Genomic DNA, 20,363 nt, shown 5'->3' with positions numbered 1-20,363 from the left:
GCCATTGTCCGCGCCGAAGTGCGTAGGTGCGCTCTAATATCGGAGGTTTCTGACTGCACTGGCTTCTTTTTACCCATATATGCTGGGTAGAATCCGTTAGAGTCGAAATCAAGGTTCTGGTAGTTGGAATAATCAGGATTATGACCGGATACAGCAGGGGATCTAACGGAGCTATCTCAAACACGTCTGCTCACATCGCCAGTCAGACACGCCCCCCCCTGATTCATACTGTTAACTGTTTTCTTTGAAATCTTTGATATCTTTTGAATATATAAATAAACCTGGGAATTGACATATGTTATAAATGTGTGGTGTTCTGATATAAAGGAGCTCTAACCTGGTAAATGGCCCATTGGATTACTGAACTGCCAGACTGAAACACCAGAGACAGGAACATTAAACTTTACATTTCAATTTTGGAAAAAACGATCAGAAACTAAAATACATTTACAAATAACTTTACAGCCATGTATTTATTAAATGTCATTATTTCTGTTTTTAGTATCAAGTTGGACAGCTGTACTCCGTTGCAGAAGCCAGCAAGAATGAAACTGGTGGCGGTGAAGGAATTGAGGTTTTAAAGAATGAACCATATGAAAAAGATGGTGAAAAGGGGCAATATACACACAAAATCTATCATTTGAAGAGGTGAGAGAGTGTAAAATTCATTATCAAGTATTAAAGGGGAACTATCATGAAAATTGAATATAAGCTACATCATACTGAAAAAAGAAACTTTCTAAATACATTCAATTAAAAATTCTGTATCGTTTCTGAACTAATCAAGTTTATCTTCACTATGTATTAGAGCTCACTCTTCTAAAATCACCAGACATCATGTCTCCGTACATGCAGAATTTGTGCAAAAAGGCAATTATTTTGTGTTAGATTTTGTTTGTGCTCGAATCAGTTATTTGAGTAAGCTCTAATATATCTGCTAGGAAAAGAAGCCCCCCTGTAAGATATATTGAATCTGTCAATGAATATCGGACACCCAACTCCTGCATGAAGAGAGAATGAAGAGAAACAGATTCTGAGACAGGGATAGTAAAGACAAACTTTTTCTTTAAATTGTTTCAGAAACGGTACAGAATTTTAAGTTGGTTGCAAAGTTTGCATTAATCTGTACCTTGCAAATGTCATCAAGGCATTTACCCATTCTGATAAGTCTTGGCCTACAATCTTACAGACATTCATTATATGTATTGTAAACATTTTAGTATTCCGGATATAAAAACCTTTACTACTTTCTTAAATTTCACAGTCAAAGTGAGTTATTTTAAATATATTAACCTTTATGTAAATATATTAACCTTTATGTAATCTGTTCATAGCAAAGTTCCTGGCTTTGTGAAGCTCTTTGCTCCAGAGGGGTCATTAGTCTTTCATGAAAAAGCTTGGAATGCGTTTCCTTACTGCAGAACAAGTAAGCACTCAACACTATTCTATCCGCTCTTTTGCTTGTCCAGTATATGTCTTCAGGGGTTCACTGGAGGGACACTTGAGTGATACTCATCATGCATTGGTATTCAGACATTTTAATTATAGTTGAAGGTAAGCATTAGTTTTTAATTGTGTTACCCCTACTTTTAAGCAGAAGCACTCAAGATAACATATTTCTCTGATTTCATATCTTTCTGTACGGTGAAATTTAATTTCCCTTTAGCTATAAGAAGGGGGTTGTCGCCAATCTCCCCAAATCTGAGTGTGTCTCTGCCCTTAGCCTGTGTCACTTCAAAAGGTTCCTTAGATATATTTATAAGACATTGCCATTTAATTAGACTACTGTACATGTCTTGAAGATGTTACAGTTTATAACTGGCCCATAACGTGAAAAATGTGTACTGCATTGCCATATTATTTATATATTGTATGTGAGTGTGTGTATGTATATATATATATATATGTGTGTGTGTGTGTATGTATGTATGTATGTATGTATGTATGTATATATATATATATATATATATCTATATATATATATATCTATATCTCTTACTAGCTCTTGGATGTAATAAATTAATAATTCAACTTCAAATCCCCAGAAAAAGTTTCTGCTAGCATGCCGTGTCACAGATTTAAATTTTTAAAGGGGACCCGTTGCCCAAAAAAATTATTTCACCATGTTAGTCAAGCAAAATTAACTTTAATTACACTGTAAAAAATATTTGAATCTTGTTTCCTTCCATCTGGGAACTCATTATAATTATAGCAAGCAGGCAGGAGCCATTTTGTGGACACTGTTATCAAGGCAAGTCTTGCCTCGTCTCGGAATCTTGTTTGTGCACCAGAATGGGGGACCTGATGTCCATCCCCCTGCACTGGCTACACAATTAAATGGTTAAGAGAAATGGGGGAATGTGGGGAGAGCAGTGACATCTAGGAAGTGCTGAATGGAAAGTGAAAGTAATTGCCTGCCCCGCCTCTATGCCTAGGCAGGGTCAGGCAATATTTGATTGACAGCTGAGATTTTTAAATGAGTTTACAACAACTATGAATGCTTAAATAAAAAAAAGAATTTGTATTTCATGTTTAATTTGAAAATGGCTTTTATTATACAGCTTTTTATGTCTGGGTGAACGGTACACTTTAAGAACAAAACCCGTAACTGTTCCAGGGCTATTTGATCTCAAGGCTCCCATACCTTTCATTTCCATTACATATCTCATCTGTAGTTATGATATGATTAGGTTTCATTTGTTTGCTGGCCTTTTACACGGCAGTGATGTGTATGATGTATCAGTATCTTTTTACTGTGCTTTTGTCTGTCTTTGATTTGTATTTAGATCACACAGTTAAATAGATGTAATAATGCCTTTGGTGCTTTTCTGTCACAGGGATTTTTTCCCATCACTGTTATATGCTCAATATTAAAAATGAAGGAAATGGAAGGTCAATAGTTAAAGCCTTCCCTCAAGCTGCTATCTTTGAGGGAGGGCATGGTTATAAAAAGAATGATTTTATTGGTTAATTGAAATGGTTATTTTAGAAAAGTATTTTCTGCTTGAATAAAGAGCTGTAGTTGCCGACTATATGGGGGAAAATGCTCTGTATGCTATATGACTTTCACTGAGGCTATCCCTAATAAATCCTTTATTAGAACTTGTTAACGCCAGTGAGGGCATGTCTAGAACTGAATATCTGAGTATATAAAAGTAAAAATATTGAGCAAACAAATAAAAAAAAAAAATAATGTGACGTACATACAATGTTTTTAGTAGCAAAAAAGGGTTGAATCTGCAAAACAGCTGAAATCCCGTAAAAGGTAGTAAAAAATCAACTGAATTTCTGTAAATGCTGGGAAAAACAGAGGGAGATTTTTGCTAGTATATGTTTGGTATGATTTTTAATGATTAGATTGATAGTGTATCATATTTCTTTGTATGTTAATGATTTTGAATATAGCAGAGTGAATCAAATGTACTAATAAAACAATGTTAAGCTGGCCATACATAAACAGATCCACTCCGTTGGTAAGATTGCCACACCAGCAGGTTTTTGTCCAGTATGGCCACAGTGGTGGGCCAAATAAGGCAGATGTCATTTTTTACTCCTGGCCCAATGGATAACTGCCCCATTTTAAACACCACAAATATTTATTTAGAAACCTAGTTAACACACTTTATCTTGACAAAATACTTTATTCCTGTAACTTACTAATTCCTGTAATTGCATTTTGCTGAAATCCGATTATCAAAAAATCTTGAATAGGTTAATCACAATTCTTGGGGGAGTAAAACAGTTACAGGGAATACAAATACGATTGCAAATATAAAAAGACTTGCAAAAAAATGCTTGAATGTGAATGCTTCAAGCTTGTTTATTTTTACCTTTACAGAGAAAAATATGATTGCTCTTTTCTCCTGTTTATTTTATTGGTTGCAAATCGTCATTTATATCACCTAAGTTTAGTGCAATTCAGGTCCCAATTTGGCACACAGGAAATTTAAAAAACCTATTGTATCTCCTGCTCATCCCCAGTGTTTCTGAACCAATGTGGGTGTGGTTGGGCAGCCCCATAGGCCCGGGCCTTTGTGGCCTCTCCACAAATCCAGGCCTGACAATTACAGCGTTGAGTCTTCTCATACATATAAAGTTATACATAACCTGGTTTTGCACATGTGCATATAAAGCCCGTCGCTACAAGATCTAGCAAAGTGACAGATGCACACTGTTGTGCAGAATAACTGTTTATTGGGCATCAGTAGGATTTTTAATATAGGTCTATAACTATAACACAAAACACGGGAACCTCATTAGCTTGGTCCCATGTTCTAGCACTGGTGTCTTTGTGTGCATATATTTATCTGACATACGATTAATTTGTGTTTTTTGTCACCCCCCCCCCCATGTTCTTTGCTGCTTTTCATTTTTCATCAGTTGTAACGGTGAGTATATGGATGACTTTTGGCATTTTGGTGGGCTTTGGCATTGCTTATTCTAATTAAGCAATGTTTATCTTTTCTTTGTTGAATGTAAAGTTATATTTCCCATGGCATTGTAATAGTAATTATGTTGCAATGCATGGAGTTAATGCAATGTCATGATAAAAATAGACCAGACACTTAATTTAAAAAATGTTGTTGCCATTATATTAAACAAACTACCATATTAAATGATTTCAAATATATTCACAGTATTAAGATTTTGTGTAGCCATCCCCCTCCTTCCTCAAGTTCAAAATCTTGATAGCAGACTCTGCATTCTGTGTGTCTTCTTCCCTTCTTTTGTGGTCCAGTCAAAGCCCTGATTCGAAACCAGTTAAGAATCTGACACTGTTTGAACATTGAGCTATACAGGCAACAACCTGAATGAATGTGCCAGAATCCCTCCTGAACAGTTTGCAAATGTATGTAGCAATAATAGTGTATGCACTATTTGTGGGCATTGAATACCCACGAACAGAGCATATGATTTTTTTAAAAAAAATTCTGGTTGGTATAGCCAACTGCATTTGTACAGTTTAGAGCCTAGCTTTTTGTAAATCACACCAAAGGTCATGAAATACAAATTAAAAATTTAATTCAATGGTGCTTGATAGTTGCCTTGTTAATGTTGAACACGTGTTCCTTCCAGATTTCCCTGCACTTTAAAAGTCCTGCTTGATCAATTTTTGCCTAGATGAACAATACTGCGCTAAATTAACTGACAAATTAATGTTTTATAGAATGAATACATGAAAGATGACTTTTTCATTAAAATTGAGACATGGCATAAACCAGATATGGGAACTCAAGAAAATGTGAGTATCTTTCCTTGCATGAATATTATTTGTATACCCTTGCATTTGCAGTTGTGTTCAGAATAATAGCGGGTAAAAAAAAAATGAATAGCAGTGTCTGCATTTTTATTTACAAACTTATTTAAAAGGCAAACATTCCCTGTATAAAAATATTTTGCTTTACTTTGAATCACTGAACTACTGTTCCTGAGAACTGCTGCACTTCTGTGTTGCATGGAGTCAACCAACTTCTGGCACCTGTTACATTCCACAATTCTTGTGCATCTCTACCACAAGTTTTCTATTGGATTAAGTTCCGGGGATTGGGCTGGCCACTACATAGCTTCAATCTTGTTGGTCTGGAACTAAAATGTTGCTTGTTTACTGGTGTGTTTTGGGTTGTTGTCTTGTTGTTGCCCATTTCAAGGGCATTTCCTCTATGGCATAAGTCAACATGACCTCTTCAAGTACTTTGATGTATTGAAACTGATTCATGATCCCTGGTATGAGCTAAATAGGCCCAACACCATAGTATGAGAAACATCCCCATATCACGATGCTTGCGCCACCATGCTTCACTGTCTTCCGTGTACTGTGGCTTGAATTCATTGTTTGGGGGTCGTCTGACAAACTGTCTGTGGCTCCTATACCAAAAAAGAACAATCTTATTTTCATCAGTCCACAAAATGTTGCACCATTTCTCTTTAAGCCAGTCAATGTGTTCTTGGCAAATTGTAATCTTTCAGCGCATATTTTTTTCAACAATTGGACTTCCCGGGGCTTCTTTTTAATAGCTTGGCTTCACATAGGCATTTTCTAATTGTAACCGCACTCACAGGTAACTATACAGCTTCTTCATTGGCTGGGTCTTTGCTATTTTGGCTATTCTTCTATCCATTTGAATGCTAGTTTTCCTTTTTCTTCCACCTCTTCTTAGGTTTTGGTTGCCATTTTAAAGCATTTGAGATCATAATATATAATTATATATTATATGTTCTTTATATGTTTTCTGTAATATATGTTCCTACCGCACACTCGCCCTTCCTCTCACTGCGTTGGTGGCGCTGGTTTCTCCGTTGACCCCGGCCAGGTCCCCTAGCAACAGCAAACAAGAAACGGATCCACACACACGCTATGATCAGCAGTTGGGGGGACACCCCTCTTTATTATATCACCTCGTGATCAACGTTTCGGGGGGATAAACCTCCCTTCATCAGGATAAGAATACAAATGTGAACAGTCCCTATATTGGTGAAACCCCTCCCCTTCCCAGGGTGGGTTTATCCCCCCGAAACGTTGATCACGAGGTGATATAATAAAGAGGGGTGTCCCCCCAACTGCTGATCATAGCGTGTGTGCGGATCCGTTTCTTGTTTGCTCTTTATATGTTTTCCCCTCTCCAAACAACTTTTTAATCAATGGAGGCTGTACTTCTGAACAATGCCTGGAACGACCAATTTTACTCAGATTTTTAGAGAAAATGCACTATAATCAGCATGCGCAACATTTGCTGCCTTCCTTTCTTAAATAAGGGCCATAATTGAAACCTGTTTTTTCACAGAACGAATGACCTCACTAATTGAACTCCACACTGCTATTATTTGGAACAAGCTATTATTATTTTGAACACTGCTATTATTTGGAACAAGCCTCAATTAACGATTCAATTACACAGAATCAGCAGCATGCATGTCACGCCTGTTGGGTCTGTTGGTTTTTTATTACTCTACTACATCTATTAGTAAATTATTTGCCATGTAGAAATATAGATCCTACCTAAAACAGTGATTGATCATGTTAGTGACTGACTGCTTTTATTCTGAACACAACTGTTTAAGATATAATTATTTTACTAAAAACCTGTTAAGTGACTTCAGCGAAAAATCTTTCCTTTTGTTGCCTTTAATGGGAGGAGTACTTATTGAGAATTAATGCAACAAACTAAGCTATGGTGTATTAGATCTAAATTCATAATATTGAGACTTTGATGTTACATGACAATATTTGAATTTTCAGGTTCATTGTCTAGATCCCAATATATGGAAGTCTGTTGACGTGATAGACATTGACATTGCAGACAGGAGCCAAGTAGAACATGCAGTAAGTATATAAAAACTGGTACTTGATGAAAATAATGCTGTTCTAATATTGCTTGCTATAGCAGATGAACAAGCACAATTAAGTGGAATGAACAAAGAGATTGCATAAAAATGTGAGGAACTAAAGCCTTTTTTAACACAATCACTTCATTTCAGGGACTCAAGTTAAAAAACTGAAAATAAAATGTTAATTTCTAATACTTAGTTAAAACCCCTTTGCTGGCAATGACAGCCTGAAGTCTTGAACTCATGGACATCACCAGATTCTGGGTTCCCTCCTTTTTAATGCTCTGCCAGGTTTTTATTGCAGCTGCTTCCAGTTGCTGTTTGTTTGTGGGCCTTTCTGTCCAAAGTTTAGTCTTCAACAAGTGAAATACATGCTCAATTGGGTTCAGATCAGGTGACTGACTTGGCCATTCCAGGCAGTATGATCTAAATCAGCCATGTTTTCAGACTGAATCTGACCAGAACAGTCTATCATTTTGTTCATTTGGAATGATGTTTATTTAAGTAGAAGTGATTTTAATTGGAAGTAAACCCTTAAATCAGCAAATCCATGCTCCATCTCTCGCTGAGATTATATTGTGTATAAACACTTGTTTATTTAGTTTTGAAACAAGATAAAACATTTTCTTAACCTGAAGTGCATTGTCACAAAACCATTTCTCCAACCTGACACTATAGTCCTGTTCTTATTTTTTTTTTTTTAACCTATTTCATGAGCTCTAGCAGTATGTTCAATACACTGATATAGTGTGCACCATATTTCTAAAATATATATTACTGGTTGTAAGAATTGTCCAGCAGAATTAGCCTACAGAAATCCTAGGAGCAGAAGATTCAAGTAGGTTACAGCTGTCATCCCCTAGAGTATTTAAACTGAACTAATGAGAGGAGAAGTGTACAGCTGGTGGCAAACAAAATAAACCACAAGCCAAAGGCTCGGCCTTCCGTGGGTTTGCTTTCCCTGTGGGATCGTGAAGGAGATGGCATGCTAACAAAGCTGGAAGGCTGTCTCCTTCCACACTATTGCTCATTTGCAGCTGTAATTGGGAGCTGCAGACTGTTTCTGTGCTGAACCTGTCATACAAAATAGGATTATTTCTTTTTTAAATTTTGATGGCACAGAGCATTAGATTATTGTAATATCATAATATAGTTTAGTTATTTTTAGTAGCATGCTTAGATTTTATATTCTAGAACCGACTATTTAATAAATAACTTTGCCTAACATGAACCATGAAATGCAAATCCTTTCATACACCCAACTTCATAGACATTGTGTGCTAATTTCAGTGCAATGGCATTCTCTTATGTATTTCTGTTCATCAAAACATACATGTTTGGCTGAGGTTATTAGATGAACAATTTGTGTATTTATTTTGGTGGTGTAATAATATATTTGTGTGGTATGTTAAACATACCATGACAATCCTATCATTGCTGAGGACTGGAGGGGTGCAACTCACCATTGCTCATAGTCAAGCCAACTGCTGCTTTGAAGAGGTGCCCAAGCCTTGGACTGTTCTGTAGAGCGTGGGTGCGTCATGCTTTCTGTGCTTCCAGGTGTCTTTAGGAAAGGCAAAAAGTTATCGGAGTTTTCTCCTAAAGGGAGCAACATAATTTTTTTTTTAACCGACTAGTTCCCTCAACTGGATCACAGTCTGGAGAAATGACCAATAGATGGTACTGTTGGTATAAAATGTATTACTTTAGCAGTACATCTTTTACTTAAAGGAATTCTGTCATTTTTGATGGTGTCGTTTTTATTACTAAATTACACTGTGTACATTGCAAATAATTCATTCTACCATTTACAGTTTTATCCTTGAACCAATAAATGTAATGTTTTAATTTAATACTGGTGTGTAGGCAGCCATTTCAGGTAATTGTACAGGATCCTGAGCTTTCAGAAAGAGCCAGCACTTCACAATGTAACTGCTTTCACATAAGCTATTGTTTCTCCTACAATTTGCAGTTGGTTTTCATTTTTTATTATTTTTGTTTTTTTAATTATTTAGCTTATTATGCAACCACGCACATTGATTTGAATAAGAGACTGGAATATGAATAGGCAAGGACCTAACTAGAAAGAGAAGTCATAAAATGTAGCAATAACAATGCATCTGTAGCTTTAGAGTTTTTTTTCAACTGGGATCCCCCATTTGAAAACTTGGAAAGAGAGGAAAATGGCAAATAATTTAAAAACTATAAAAAAGAAAAAATGACCAATTGCTTAGAATTGACCATTTTATACTTAAAAGTTAACTGAAAGGTGAACCACCCCTGTAATATAAAGTTGATATGTTTTTTTTAAAGTGGACCTGTCATCCAGACATAAAAAGCTGTTTAATAAAAGTTCTTTTCAAGTTAAACATGAAATCCAAATTCTTTTTTTATTTTTTTATTAAAGCATCCATAAGCTCGTTTAAAAATCTCAGCTGTCAATCAAATATTGTCTGCCATGCCTCTATGCCTTAGAGCAGGGGTCCCCAACCTTTTTAACCCGTGAGCCACATTCAAATGTAAAACAAGTTGGGGAGCAACACAAGCATGAAAAAGTACCCTGGGGTGCCAAATAAGTGCTGGGATTGGCTATTTGGTAGCCCCTATGTGGACTGGCAGCCTACAAGAGGCTCTCCCTGGCACTATACTTAGTTTTTATGCAATTAAAATTAGCTTTCAAGCTTAAAATTCAAAAATAAGCACCTGCTTTGAGGACACCGAGAGCAACATCCAAAGGGTTGGAGAGCAACATGTTGCTCACGAGCTACTGGTTGGGGATCACTGCCTTAGAGGCATAGAGGCGGGGCTAGCAATTACTTTCACTTTCCATTCAGCACTTCCTAGAAGTGCTTTTTCCCCACATTCCCCCAGTTCTCGTAACCATTTAATTGTGTTGCCAGGGCATGGGGATGGACATGAGGTTCTGCACCCATTCTGGTGCACAAACAAGATTCTGAGATGATGCAAAGCTTGCCTTGATAAAAGTGTCCACAAAATGGCTCCTGCCTGCTTTCTATAATTATGAATTCCCAGACAAAAGGAAACAATTCAAATTATTTATATAGTGTAAATGTAGTTAATTTTGCTTGACTAACGTGATAAAATAGGATTTGGAATCATTTTTTTGGGTGACCAGTCCCCTTTAAGTAATATATAGCAATTCCAAAAGCAATTTGTTTTTGCTATATTTTATTGATGAAATACATTAATATTGTCTTACTGTGAAATTAATAGAGATATGCTATAGAATAGAGAATACTTGAATAAATTAAGCTTGAAGCACAGTTTTTAATATTGAAATGGTTGTACTTTACAGGACTACAAAGCTTCTGAAGACCCTGCAATATTTCAGTCTGTTAAAACAAAAAGAGGCCCTTTGGGTCCCAACTGGAAGGTAAACAGAATTAATTTAAAATAATTATCAAGTATGCAATGTGAATGTATCAGTTTAATGATTACAGTGTTACTATTATATAAAAGTGTAACTGCCATTGTGGGAAAATGCATCAAATATACTGCATGCTTATTAATTTAGTTTCATGAGCCCCTAGGGATTCACTACACTACCCTACTCACAGCATGCAAAATCAAATACCTTGAATTATTATTTAGATAAGTTAAAGAATAACTCTTAACTTAGGGGGCGTCTTGTTTGCCAGTCCATACAGGGCAACAGAAGCTCCAGGACTTTGCCACAGTTGCCAAGGCACTATAGGATGATAATTCAAGGAAATGTCCCGGAGGCTACTAAATATAAAAGTCAAAGAGTATCTTTATTAAATGGACATAGTAAACAAATGGTACATACTGACTGATCGCACCCTCCGGTACTTAGTCATAAGTGTCTTTATATATGACTAAGTATCTGAGGGTACAAAATGCATAGAGTTTATCATTGGAGGGTCAGTATGTACCATTTTTGTTTTTACTATGTCTATTTAATAAAGATATTTTTTGACTTTTATATTTAGTAGCCTCCGGAACAATTATTTACCTTCTATTTCACTGGCCAAATGTCACCACATTGCCTAGTATCAAGGGGTCCAACAGGCATATCAAGTCTTGGTTCTCAATTGTGAAGACCCCTACACACAATCTTGTTTTTTCTTTATCATTCTAGAAGGAGTTGGTGAACTCTGAGGATTGCCCACGCATGTGTGCATACAAGCTGGTAACAATAAAATTTAAATGGTGGGGACTTCAAAACAAAGTTGAAAGCTTTATTCAGAAGGTAAATGACTCATTCCTATTTGTTTTTTTTTATAAAGTGCATTCCTCCAACAAATTCATTCCTTGTAGTATTAATGTTTATGCCCCATATAAATGATGTAAAGTAGGGATGCACCAAATCCAGGATTCGGCCTTTTTAAGCAGGATTCGGCCGAATCCTTCTGCCAGGCCGAACCGAATCCTAATTTGCATATGCAAATTAGGGGCAGGAGGGAAATCACTTGGTTTTTTGTCACAAAACAAGAAAGCAAAAAATGTTTTCCCCTTTCCACCCCTAATTTTCATATGCAAATTAGGTTTCGGATTCGGTTCAGTATTCAGCCGCATCTTTCAAGAAGGATTCGGGGGTTTGGCCGAATCCAAAATAGTGGATTCGGTGCATCCCTAATGTAAAGGAACCTAGCTTGTGATAAGTGTTTTCCTGGGGTAAAGAGTGGGTACAGAGAAGAGGCAAAGTTAGGACAGGTGGCCCTCAAGAACCGGCAAATCAGCCAATTAAGGGACTAGCCTTTGAATTAACTAATGCACTGGTTTTACCACATACCTGTTTAATAAGTCTGTATTGTTTGGTTAAAGAACAGTATACCTCATTGTTAAGTAAATAGGATTTGTGCTAAGCATACTTTTTCCCTTTTCTTGCCTATCACACAAAATGTATGTTTTTTTGTTCTTTATTGAGCATTGAACATTGAAGCTGAAGCTGCTCCATGTTTTGGTCCTTGCAAGTTTCATAAATAGATTACTAGCGCACCAATAAGCAGTAAGTCAGGGATGAGGGAATATCATACACTGGTCATTAAATTCATGTTAAACCCATGTTGCACAAGTTGGTATACTGTCCCTTCAAGGGTAAAGACACACAGTACCATTTGTCACTTGTGCAAAATCTGCTCTCATACAGGCAATAAAACATCTGTTATGAGTTCCTCATAACAGTCGCTGCATTGAAAACAGTCCTTTTGAGTAAGAGTGCAAGAATGCTTTATTCTTCCTGTTAAGTGATAGGCACTTCCTCCAGTGTAACTAGAGATGCACCGAATCCATGATTCGGTTCAGGATTCGGCCTTTTTCAGCAGGATTCTGATTAGACGAATCCTTCTGCCTGGCCGAACTGAATCCGAATCCTAATTTGCATAAGCAAATTAGGGGCGGGGAGGAAAACCGTGTGACTTTTTGTCACAAAACAAGGAAGTAAAAAATGTTTTCCCCTTCCCACCCCTAGTTTGCTTATGCAAATTCGGATTCGGTTTGGTATACAAAATAACTAGCATATGATTTTAAAAATTTCTGTCTTTATTTTTAGCAAGAAAAGCGAATATTTACCAACTTTCACAGACAGCTGTTCTGTTGGATTGATGATTGGATCGACCTGACCATGGAAGATATTAGAAGAATGGAGGATAAAACACAGAGAGAATTAGAAGCAGTAAGAAATTTACAACTTGAAATTTTATAGTACATGTTTTCATGTATTAATAATGAAAAATTTAAGTGGGCGATATCTGGCTGATCCGACCGTGGGCCCTAGGGCCCAATGGTCGGATCCAAACGGATGGTCGGATCGCGGGGCCGCATCAACGAAAAGATGCACCCGTGATCCGACTGGATTTTCTAACCTGCCCGATCGGTATCTGCCCGGCTTTCGGCCAGATATCGCTTGGGAAATCCCATCGGGAGGCTCTACACATGGGCCGATAAGCTGCTGGATTGGTCTGTTGGCAGCTTTTATTGGCCCGTATATGGGGGCCTTAAGTTGTCCCTTCTACTTCCCCCATCCCAACAAAGCACATGAATAGCTTTATGAATTAATTACAATTCCTTTAAACAGTTAGTAATACCATAATTATATTTTCCCTTTCTTTTTAGAACACTACTGATTCCAAAAAGAATCTAATTTATCAATGCTTGACTTCAAACTTTTACAATTCAATTTTTTTTTGTGCTAAAACTCGTGAATTCAAATTGTTTTCAAAAACTTGAATGTTCAATATTTATAAAGCATTTAAAGAAATGTTTATAAACAAAGGAAATGAACGCTCTAACAATGGCTGACAGAAAGAGAAAGGCAAATGGCTGAAGGAAGATGAAGAAGGAGAACATAGGGATAAGTATAAAAGAAGTAGCAAGGGCAAGCTCAAATTACACGATGAAACCAAAAAGTAATGGGGGAGAACATAAACTTACAAATTTGAAAATAACACATTTACATTTCCTTTTTAAATTTGGGTTCATGTGGTAGAACTTATAATGTTGGACTTTTATACCAAAATAAGCTGCTTTTGGTATTCAGGCAAAAAAGCCCTGTAACACATAGCCTTGAGCCTTCACATATTCTCAATTCAGACCATAAATATATTTATAATAGCGAGCAGGATCTGCCTAGTTTCCTTTGACTATGATGCATTTAAACCTGCAAGTTTACAATCATGAAATAATGGGCAATTTTCTGATTATAATAGTATCACACTCAGGACTAAATGTACATACCTGTTTGTAGAAGAAAGTCACAAATGTTATAGATGTGGGTCTGTTGTTCTTCAGTGTCGGTGCATGAGATTGAGTACCAATTTGAGTAGTTTAGTCTCATTTACACAGTAGTTTAATCAAATGACTTCACAGCCTGGTGGAAAGGTAATAAACTGTGTTACAATAATGGCCAACAAAATTATATTTAGTTTTTTTATTTATTGCATTTCTTCCAGTTTGCATCCTGGCCATCTTAAGTCTGAGGGGCAGATTTGTCAAAATGGGAAAGTAGAATTCACTACAGAAAACCCCACTTTCTATTCATTCTTAAGGGGTTTTTAGAAGCATATTTATCAAATTGTGAACTTTAACTTTCACCCATTGATAAATATTCTTCTAAAAATCCCATAGGAATGAATAGAAAGGGGTTGAATTTTACTGTGGTGAGCTCAAATTTCGCACTGATATATACAGTATGTAAGTTATATGTATCTTTACTTTCAGTATTCTGTAAAATGTTGTTTTATATTTAGATGCGTAAGGGTGGTGCTATTCGAGGCACATCAGCAGCTGATCAATAAAAAAGTCCTCTAGTTTGAGGGGTAAAATTGAGGTGTGTAAGTAACTAGACGGCAAAAAATTAAGGTGGTGGGAGAATCTTATTTCTCTGCTATTATCTTCACTCCTATGCGCTTGTTTCACTGATGCCACGCTTAACTTTCTAATCTATCATAGAGAAAAATTATGTTCCTAAATGCCAATTTCTTTTGTGTAGATGTTAAACGGCATATACATTAAGATAATTCAGTTACTTTTAATTAAATGTGTTTTGTCTAGGGCACAAATTGGACTGGACTCTTGTTTTAGAAAGTTCCACTCCCCTTAAAAATACCATTATAAAATCCTTACCTTATAAGTGTTTTGTCATTATACTATTCTTTTGAAAATGACTTTACCTTGGTAGTGTTTTTGGGATCCTCCTGCAGGTTGAGTAGTGGTGTGGGGTGCAGATTGCAGGTCAGAGGGCCCAGGCCAGGTTGTAGGTTCAGGTATGGGTCTGCATATCCAGAGATGTACAGGTCTCAACTGGGGAATGATTTTGTTATGTTATTAGCAGAGGTACAAAATACAGAAAGTTTTTGCAGGTCATGCTGTACCCCCAGTACAAAGAAATGTATTTGCAGACCATGAATTGGATTTGGAATAGGTGGGATTTAAGCTTCAGTGAAGGAACATCTGAAATGTTGAAAGATGCATCTTTCCTGAAATCATCTTGGATGGATTGGTGCCTCCTTTTTATTTGCGTAATGGATAGCTGCTAGGATTACTTATGGATTTCCTACATTTGTTACTAATGTAGAGCTTCTGCTGCTTTGGCTTTGCCATGGGTTGAACAACAGCAAGGCACAGATTTATGGAAACGTGTTACTCTTCAGTAAAAAGATTTGTTTTAAAGTCTTTTGCTTAAAATGAGTTTCCTTTTCTATCCTCCATTCGTGCTGAAGCTTTTCCTGCATTATTGCACATGGGAACCAAAGGCATATAACAGAATATTTGAATGTTGCTTTCTGTCTCCTGCTTCCAACTGCTCTTGGTTTCTCTATAGGGAACTATATTTTATTATTAAGAGTCTAACTAACATAAATTTCGTTCTCTGTTTATTTTCTTTACTTTAAGCTGCGCAACCAAGGTCAAGTAAGAGGAACAAGCGCTGCTACTGATGAATGAAGATGGACCTGACCAAATCGCATGCAGAATTGATTTTGCCATTTATACCTGTTTATATGCCTATACACTGAATGTATAGCTGTATAAACCCTTCTGAGCATCAGCTGCTTTAGTGTACTGTACCTGACATGAGCAAAAAGATAAGAGAATGTTTACTGTATATATCAATAGTTTAACGAATGTTACAAGAATACTTAAAGGGATACTGTCATGGGAAAAAAAAATTTTTTCAAAATGAACCAGTTAATAGTGCTGCTCCAGCAGAATTCTGCACTGAAATCCATTTCTCAAAAGAGCAAACAGATTTTTTTATATTCAATTTTGAAATCTGACATGGGGCTAGACATATTGTCAATTTCCCAGCTGCCCCAAGTCATGTGACTTGTGCTCTGATAAACTTCAATCACTCTTTACTGCTGTACTGCAAGTTGGAGTGATATCTCCCCCCTCCCTTTTTTCCCCCAGCAGTCAAACAAAAGAACAATGGGAATGTAGCCAGATAGCAGCTCCCTAACACAAGATAACCGCTGCCTGGTAGATCTAAGAACAACACTCAATAGTAAAAACACATGTCCCACTGAGACACATTCAGTTACATTGAGGAGGAAAAACAGCAGCCTGCCAGAAAGGATTTCTCTCCTAAAGTGCAGGCACAAGTCACATGACCAGGGGCAGCTGGGAAATTGACAAAATGTCTAGCCCCATGTCAGATTTCTAAATTGAATATAAAAAAATCTGTTTGCTCTTTTGAGAAATGGATTTCAGTGCAGAATTCTGCTGGAGCAGCACTATTTACTGATTCGTTTTGAAAAAAAAAAATTTTTTCCCATGACGGTATCCCTTTAAGTACAGACCCTTCAGCCAATACTCCACCAAACTGACAGATGTTCCTTATGTATATACATATATTTTTAATGAGTGACCGTACAAATGAATGCAGAAATGACTTTGCCATCTAAGTACATAGACTGTAATTGTATTCTCTATCCTGTAGAAATATATTTTTCTCAGATTGAATACTACGTAAAACCCAAACATGTCTTTTATGTTCCATATTGACAGATCTTTGTCTATTATTTGAGATGGAAAATGACCCCCAATCCTGAAACCGCTTTTAAATGTCTCTAAGGAACAATTCTGTTCCCCAGATACTGCTTTCCCACTTGATGTTGCCATTTGGTAACTATGCAAACTGTTTGGTTTCAGTATGTATGCATTAACCTCCAGCTAATTTATATACAATACTTATCATGTGGGTACAAGTGTTCAAGTATCACTCTTCACATATTTAAGTTGCTTAGGAATTCCGTTATTTACATATTTAGGCAATTATGAAACAGCCTAAATGTAGATCATGATAGGATTGTGTCCTTTTTTTTATGAAAGGTAGGCATATTCAATTCCATTTTTGGACATGCTGGTTACTAGATTTAAACTTATAGAAGAATATTTATTTTTAGTTAGGTTGTTTAACTAAAATCCAACAATTTAATACAATCTATGTAGATTCTGCCTTTTAATATTTTAGGACCTTTTTTTGAAAATAGGTATATTTAATAAACTGTTATAACTGTACTTTGGCAATGTGTCACACAAGAAATCTACCCACGTCTTAAAGGGACTGCACTTCTTTTGGAGAAATAAAACAAGGGGTGGCAGTTTGTTGCACTGTATAGAATTTGTATCCCTAAAACGCCACTATGGGATGCGCTGTCACTTCAGTCTGCTGCGTCGTTTTGTGGCGTCCAATAGAGAGAGGGAGAGTCTTCTTTTTATCTTTGAATTGGACTATTCTGTAGCCAGTACTCCCATTGGATGAGGGACCAGTTTTCCCACTGGATCAGAAACTGCATCGACTAATTGATGAACTCCTCTCTCTCAGACTGCTCATATACCAGCTGTGGTTATCTGATCATTTGGCCCTAGGGCCAACTATCTCATTATATTCTGACCCATGCAACTACATCCAACTTGTGGGATGCAATCTGGCAATCCAAAACCATCCCGCAATTGTTTAGGTACTGTATTTTTAATGTACGGGATTGGTGTGTGTGTTTTTTTAGATACAGGTATGGGTTACCTGTTATATCAGAATGCTTGGGACCTGAGGATTTCTGGATAACAGATCTTTCTGTAATTTGGATCTTCATACCTTAAGTCTACTAGAAAATTATGTAAACGTTACATTAACCCAATAGTCTGGTTTTGCTTCCAACAAGGATTAATTATATTTTAGTTGGGATCAAGTGCAAGGTACTGTTTTATTATTACAGAGAAAAAGGAAATCATTTTTTTAAATCTGGATTCTTTGATTAGAATGGAGTCTATGGGAAGGACCACACAGATATTTTCTGCACGATCCGACAAAACGCATGCGACAAATTGCATGGGACGGAAATAAGGTAAGAGATAGAAATGTCGGATGAAGTCACAGCGTTGAGCCGACGTGACTGTCGGACGCTGTACTCTGCATCCGACAGTTGTGTCGCGTCGGATCAACGATGCAACTTCATCCGACATTTCTATTTCTTACCTTATTTCCGTTGCATGCGTTTTGTCGCAGCACGTCTGATCGCATCAAACAGTCTGTAGCCTACCCTGAGGGAGACAGCCTATCCATAATTTGGAGCTTTACGGATAACGGGTTGGTTGCAGCCAGAAGAAATAGCCAAATTGGCCCCCATGTGAGCGGTTTTTATTTTTATAAAGTTGTGCACGGTGAATATGTGGCACTGTGTCTGGGAGAACTCTGGAGGGAAGGTACCTACTGTATCTCTCTCAGAATGCAAAGAGAATTACAGATGCTTTGAACAGTCTGTCCACTGAATAAGAACTGTAAGTTGCTTTTACTTACATACTGTTACCCATACTGTTCTCTGAAAAACTCACCTGTGAGTCAAACATACAGATTTCTGTTCAAGTGACCTGGATGCTATTGCTTTCTACTTTGAGGAGTTATTGTTAAAGGAACAGTGACACCAAAAAATTAAAGTGTTTTAAAAGAACGACACTTTAATAAAGTGTGTTCATGTACTAGTAAAACTGGTGTATTTATTTGAGAAACTCTTCTATAGTTTATATAAACAAGCTGCTGTTTAGCCATGGGGGCAGACATTTAAAGCTGAAAAAGGAGAAAAGAGCACAGGATACAGAGCAGAGAACAGATAAGCTCTGCAGTATACAATGGGATTCTTCAGAACTTATTTGTTATCAACTGTGTATCCTGTGCTTGAATGGCTACACAGCAGCTTGTTCAATAGTAGAGTTTCTGAAGCAAACACACTAGTTTTACCAGTGCAGGGCAACAGTGCATTATATTGTCATTCCTTTAAACACTTTAATTTTTTGTTGTTCCTACCCTTTGTGTGAAAGTCCCACAGTTCTATACTAATGAACAGGAGCAAGTTGTTTTTTTTCATGTGGTGGGGAAAGTAAATTTCGTGGCACTTGTATTAGAAATCCTATTTGAAGTTTTCTGGATAACAGGTTTGTGTATAATGGATCATATAGCTCTACTTGCATCCACACATGCTCCTTGCACCTGTGTTCTTCCATACGCACCAATGAGCCAACCTAACCTGCTCTGATTAATAGAGTGCACATACTGATGTATGGAAACCCTAGAATTACCTCCAGCAGTTCCAGAGTTCTACTATATTGTTGCACAATTAGGCATTAAAGACCTGACGCAAAGCAAATTCAATGTTGATGTCATTATTATTGCTGTGTGCCAGAAGTGACCTGATTCTAATTTAAATTGTGTGGAAATTGTGTTACCAAACAAATGCTCCTTCTGTGTTCACAATGGTGCATTAGGTTTAATTGAAATAATGTTGGAACTCTGGGGTAGAAGGAAATACAAGAGTAAAAATATACAGTTACCGTATATACTCAAGTATAAGCTGACCCGAGTATAAGCCGAGGTACAATGGTGATAATGTGACAGTGTTGGCTGGGCTGCTCTGCAGGACTATACTTTTATATGTAAAACTACAGGTCAAGTAGTGGCAATTAGTAAGGAGCCCATTCACATGCTAGCCACTGGCACAGCATAAATGCAGGCACATGAGCTTGCCCAGTCAGCTTGCAATCCTGCTACGTGTGTAGCCCATTATTAGAGGGATGCTCTCTCCCAGCATATAACTCCACTGACGAGCTCCACCCTCCCAGCTCACCTATACAGGTAATATTGACACCTGGCACATACCGGTACCTCTGACACATACCGGGACAATTCTGATTGTTCTTAACACAGCCGGCAGTAGACCGGCTTTGGACTAAACTTTGGACAGAAAGGCCCACAAACAAACATCAACTGAAAGCAGCTGCAGTAAAGGCCTGGCAGAGCATTAAAAAGGAGGAAACCCAGAATCTGGTGATGTCCATGAGTTCAAGACTGTCGGTGCCAGCAAAGGGTTTTCAACCAAGTATTAGAAACAACATTTTATTTTCAGTTTTTTAATTTGTCCAATTACTTTTGAGCCCCTGAAATGAAGCGATTGTTTTAAAAAAAAAAGGCTTTAGTTGCTCACATTTTTTCTGCAATCTTTTTATTCAACCCACTGAATTAAAGCTGAAAGTCTGCAGTTCAACTGCATCTGAGTTGTTTCATT

At 37.0% G+C, this 20,363-nt stretch overlaps 1 protein-coding gene across 2 annotated transcripts in view; it reads left to right on the top strand.

Annotated features, from left to right (window-relative positions):
- The window catches only part of pitpnb.2.S (phosphatidylinositol transfer protein beta S homeolog), a 32,325-nt gene extending 15,000 nt beyond the window's left edge, over positions 1 to 17,325 (top strand). Inside the window, exons 3-12 of one of the 2 annotated variants that reach the window (XM_018236446.2) lie at positions 503 to 648; positions 1,335 to 1,426; positions 4,381 to 4,388; positions 5,168 to 5,242; positions 7,238 to 7,321; positions 10,643 to 10,720; positions 11,447 to 11,557; positions 12,860 to 12,982; positions 14,556 to 14,635; positions 15,700 to 15,910. In XM_018236446.2, coding sequence (XP_018091935.1) covers positions 503 to 648; positions 1,335 to 1,426; positions 4,381 to 4,388; positions 5,168 to 5,242; positions 7,238 to 7,321; positions 10,643 to 10,720; positions 11,447 to 11,557; positions 12,860 to 12,982; positions 14,556 to 14,603 — 765 coding nt within the window. In that variant the 3' untranslated portion in view covers positions 14,604 to 14,635; positions 15,700 to 15,910. 2 annotated transcript variants of the gene reach the window in all.
- The last annotated feature ends 3,038 nt before the right edge of the window (positions 17,326 to 20,363 follow it).

The sequence above is a fragment of the Xenopus laevis genome, chromosome 1S, assembly GCF_017654675.1.
Source record: "Xenopus laevis strain J_2021 chromosome 1S, Xenopus_laevis_v10.1, whole genome shotgun sequence".
Classification (NCBI taxonomy): domain Eukaryota; kingdom Metazoa; phylum Chordata; class Amphibia; order Anura; family Pipidae; genus Xenopus; species Xenopus laevis.
Note: the sequence above shows the minus strand (reverse complement) of the source record. Positions and strands in the feature narration are given on the sequence as shown.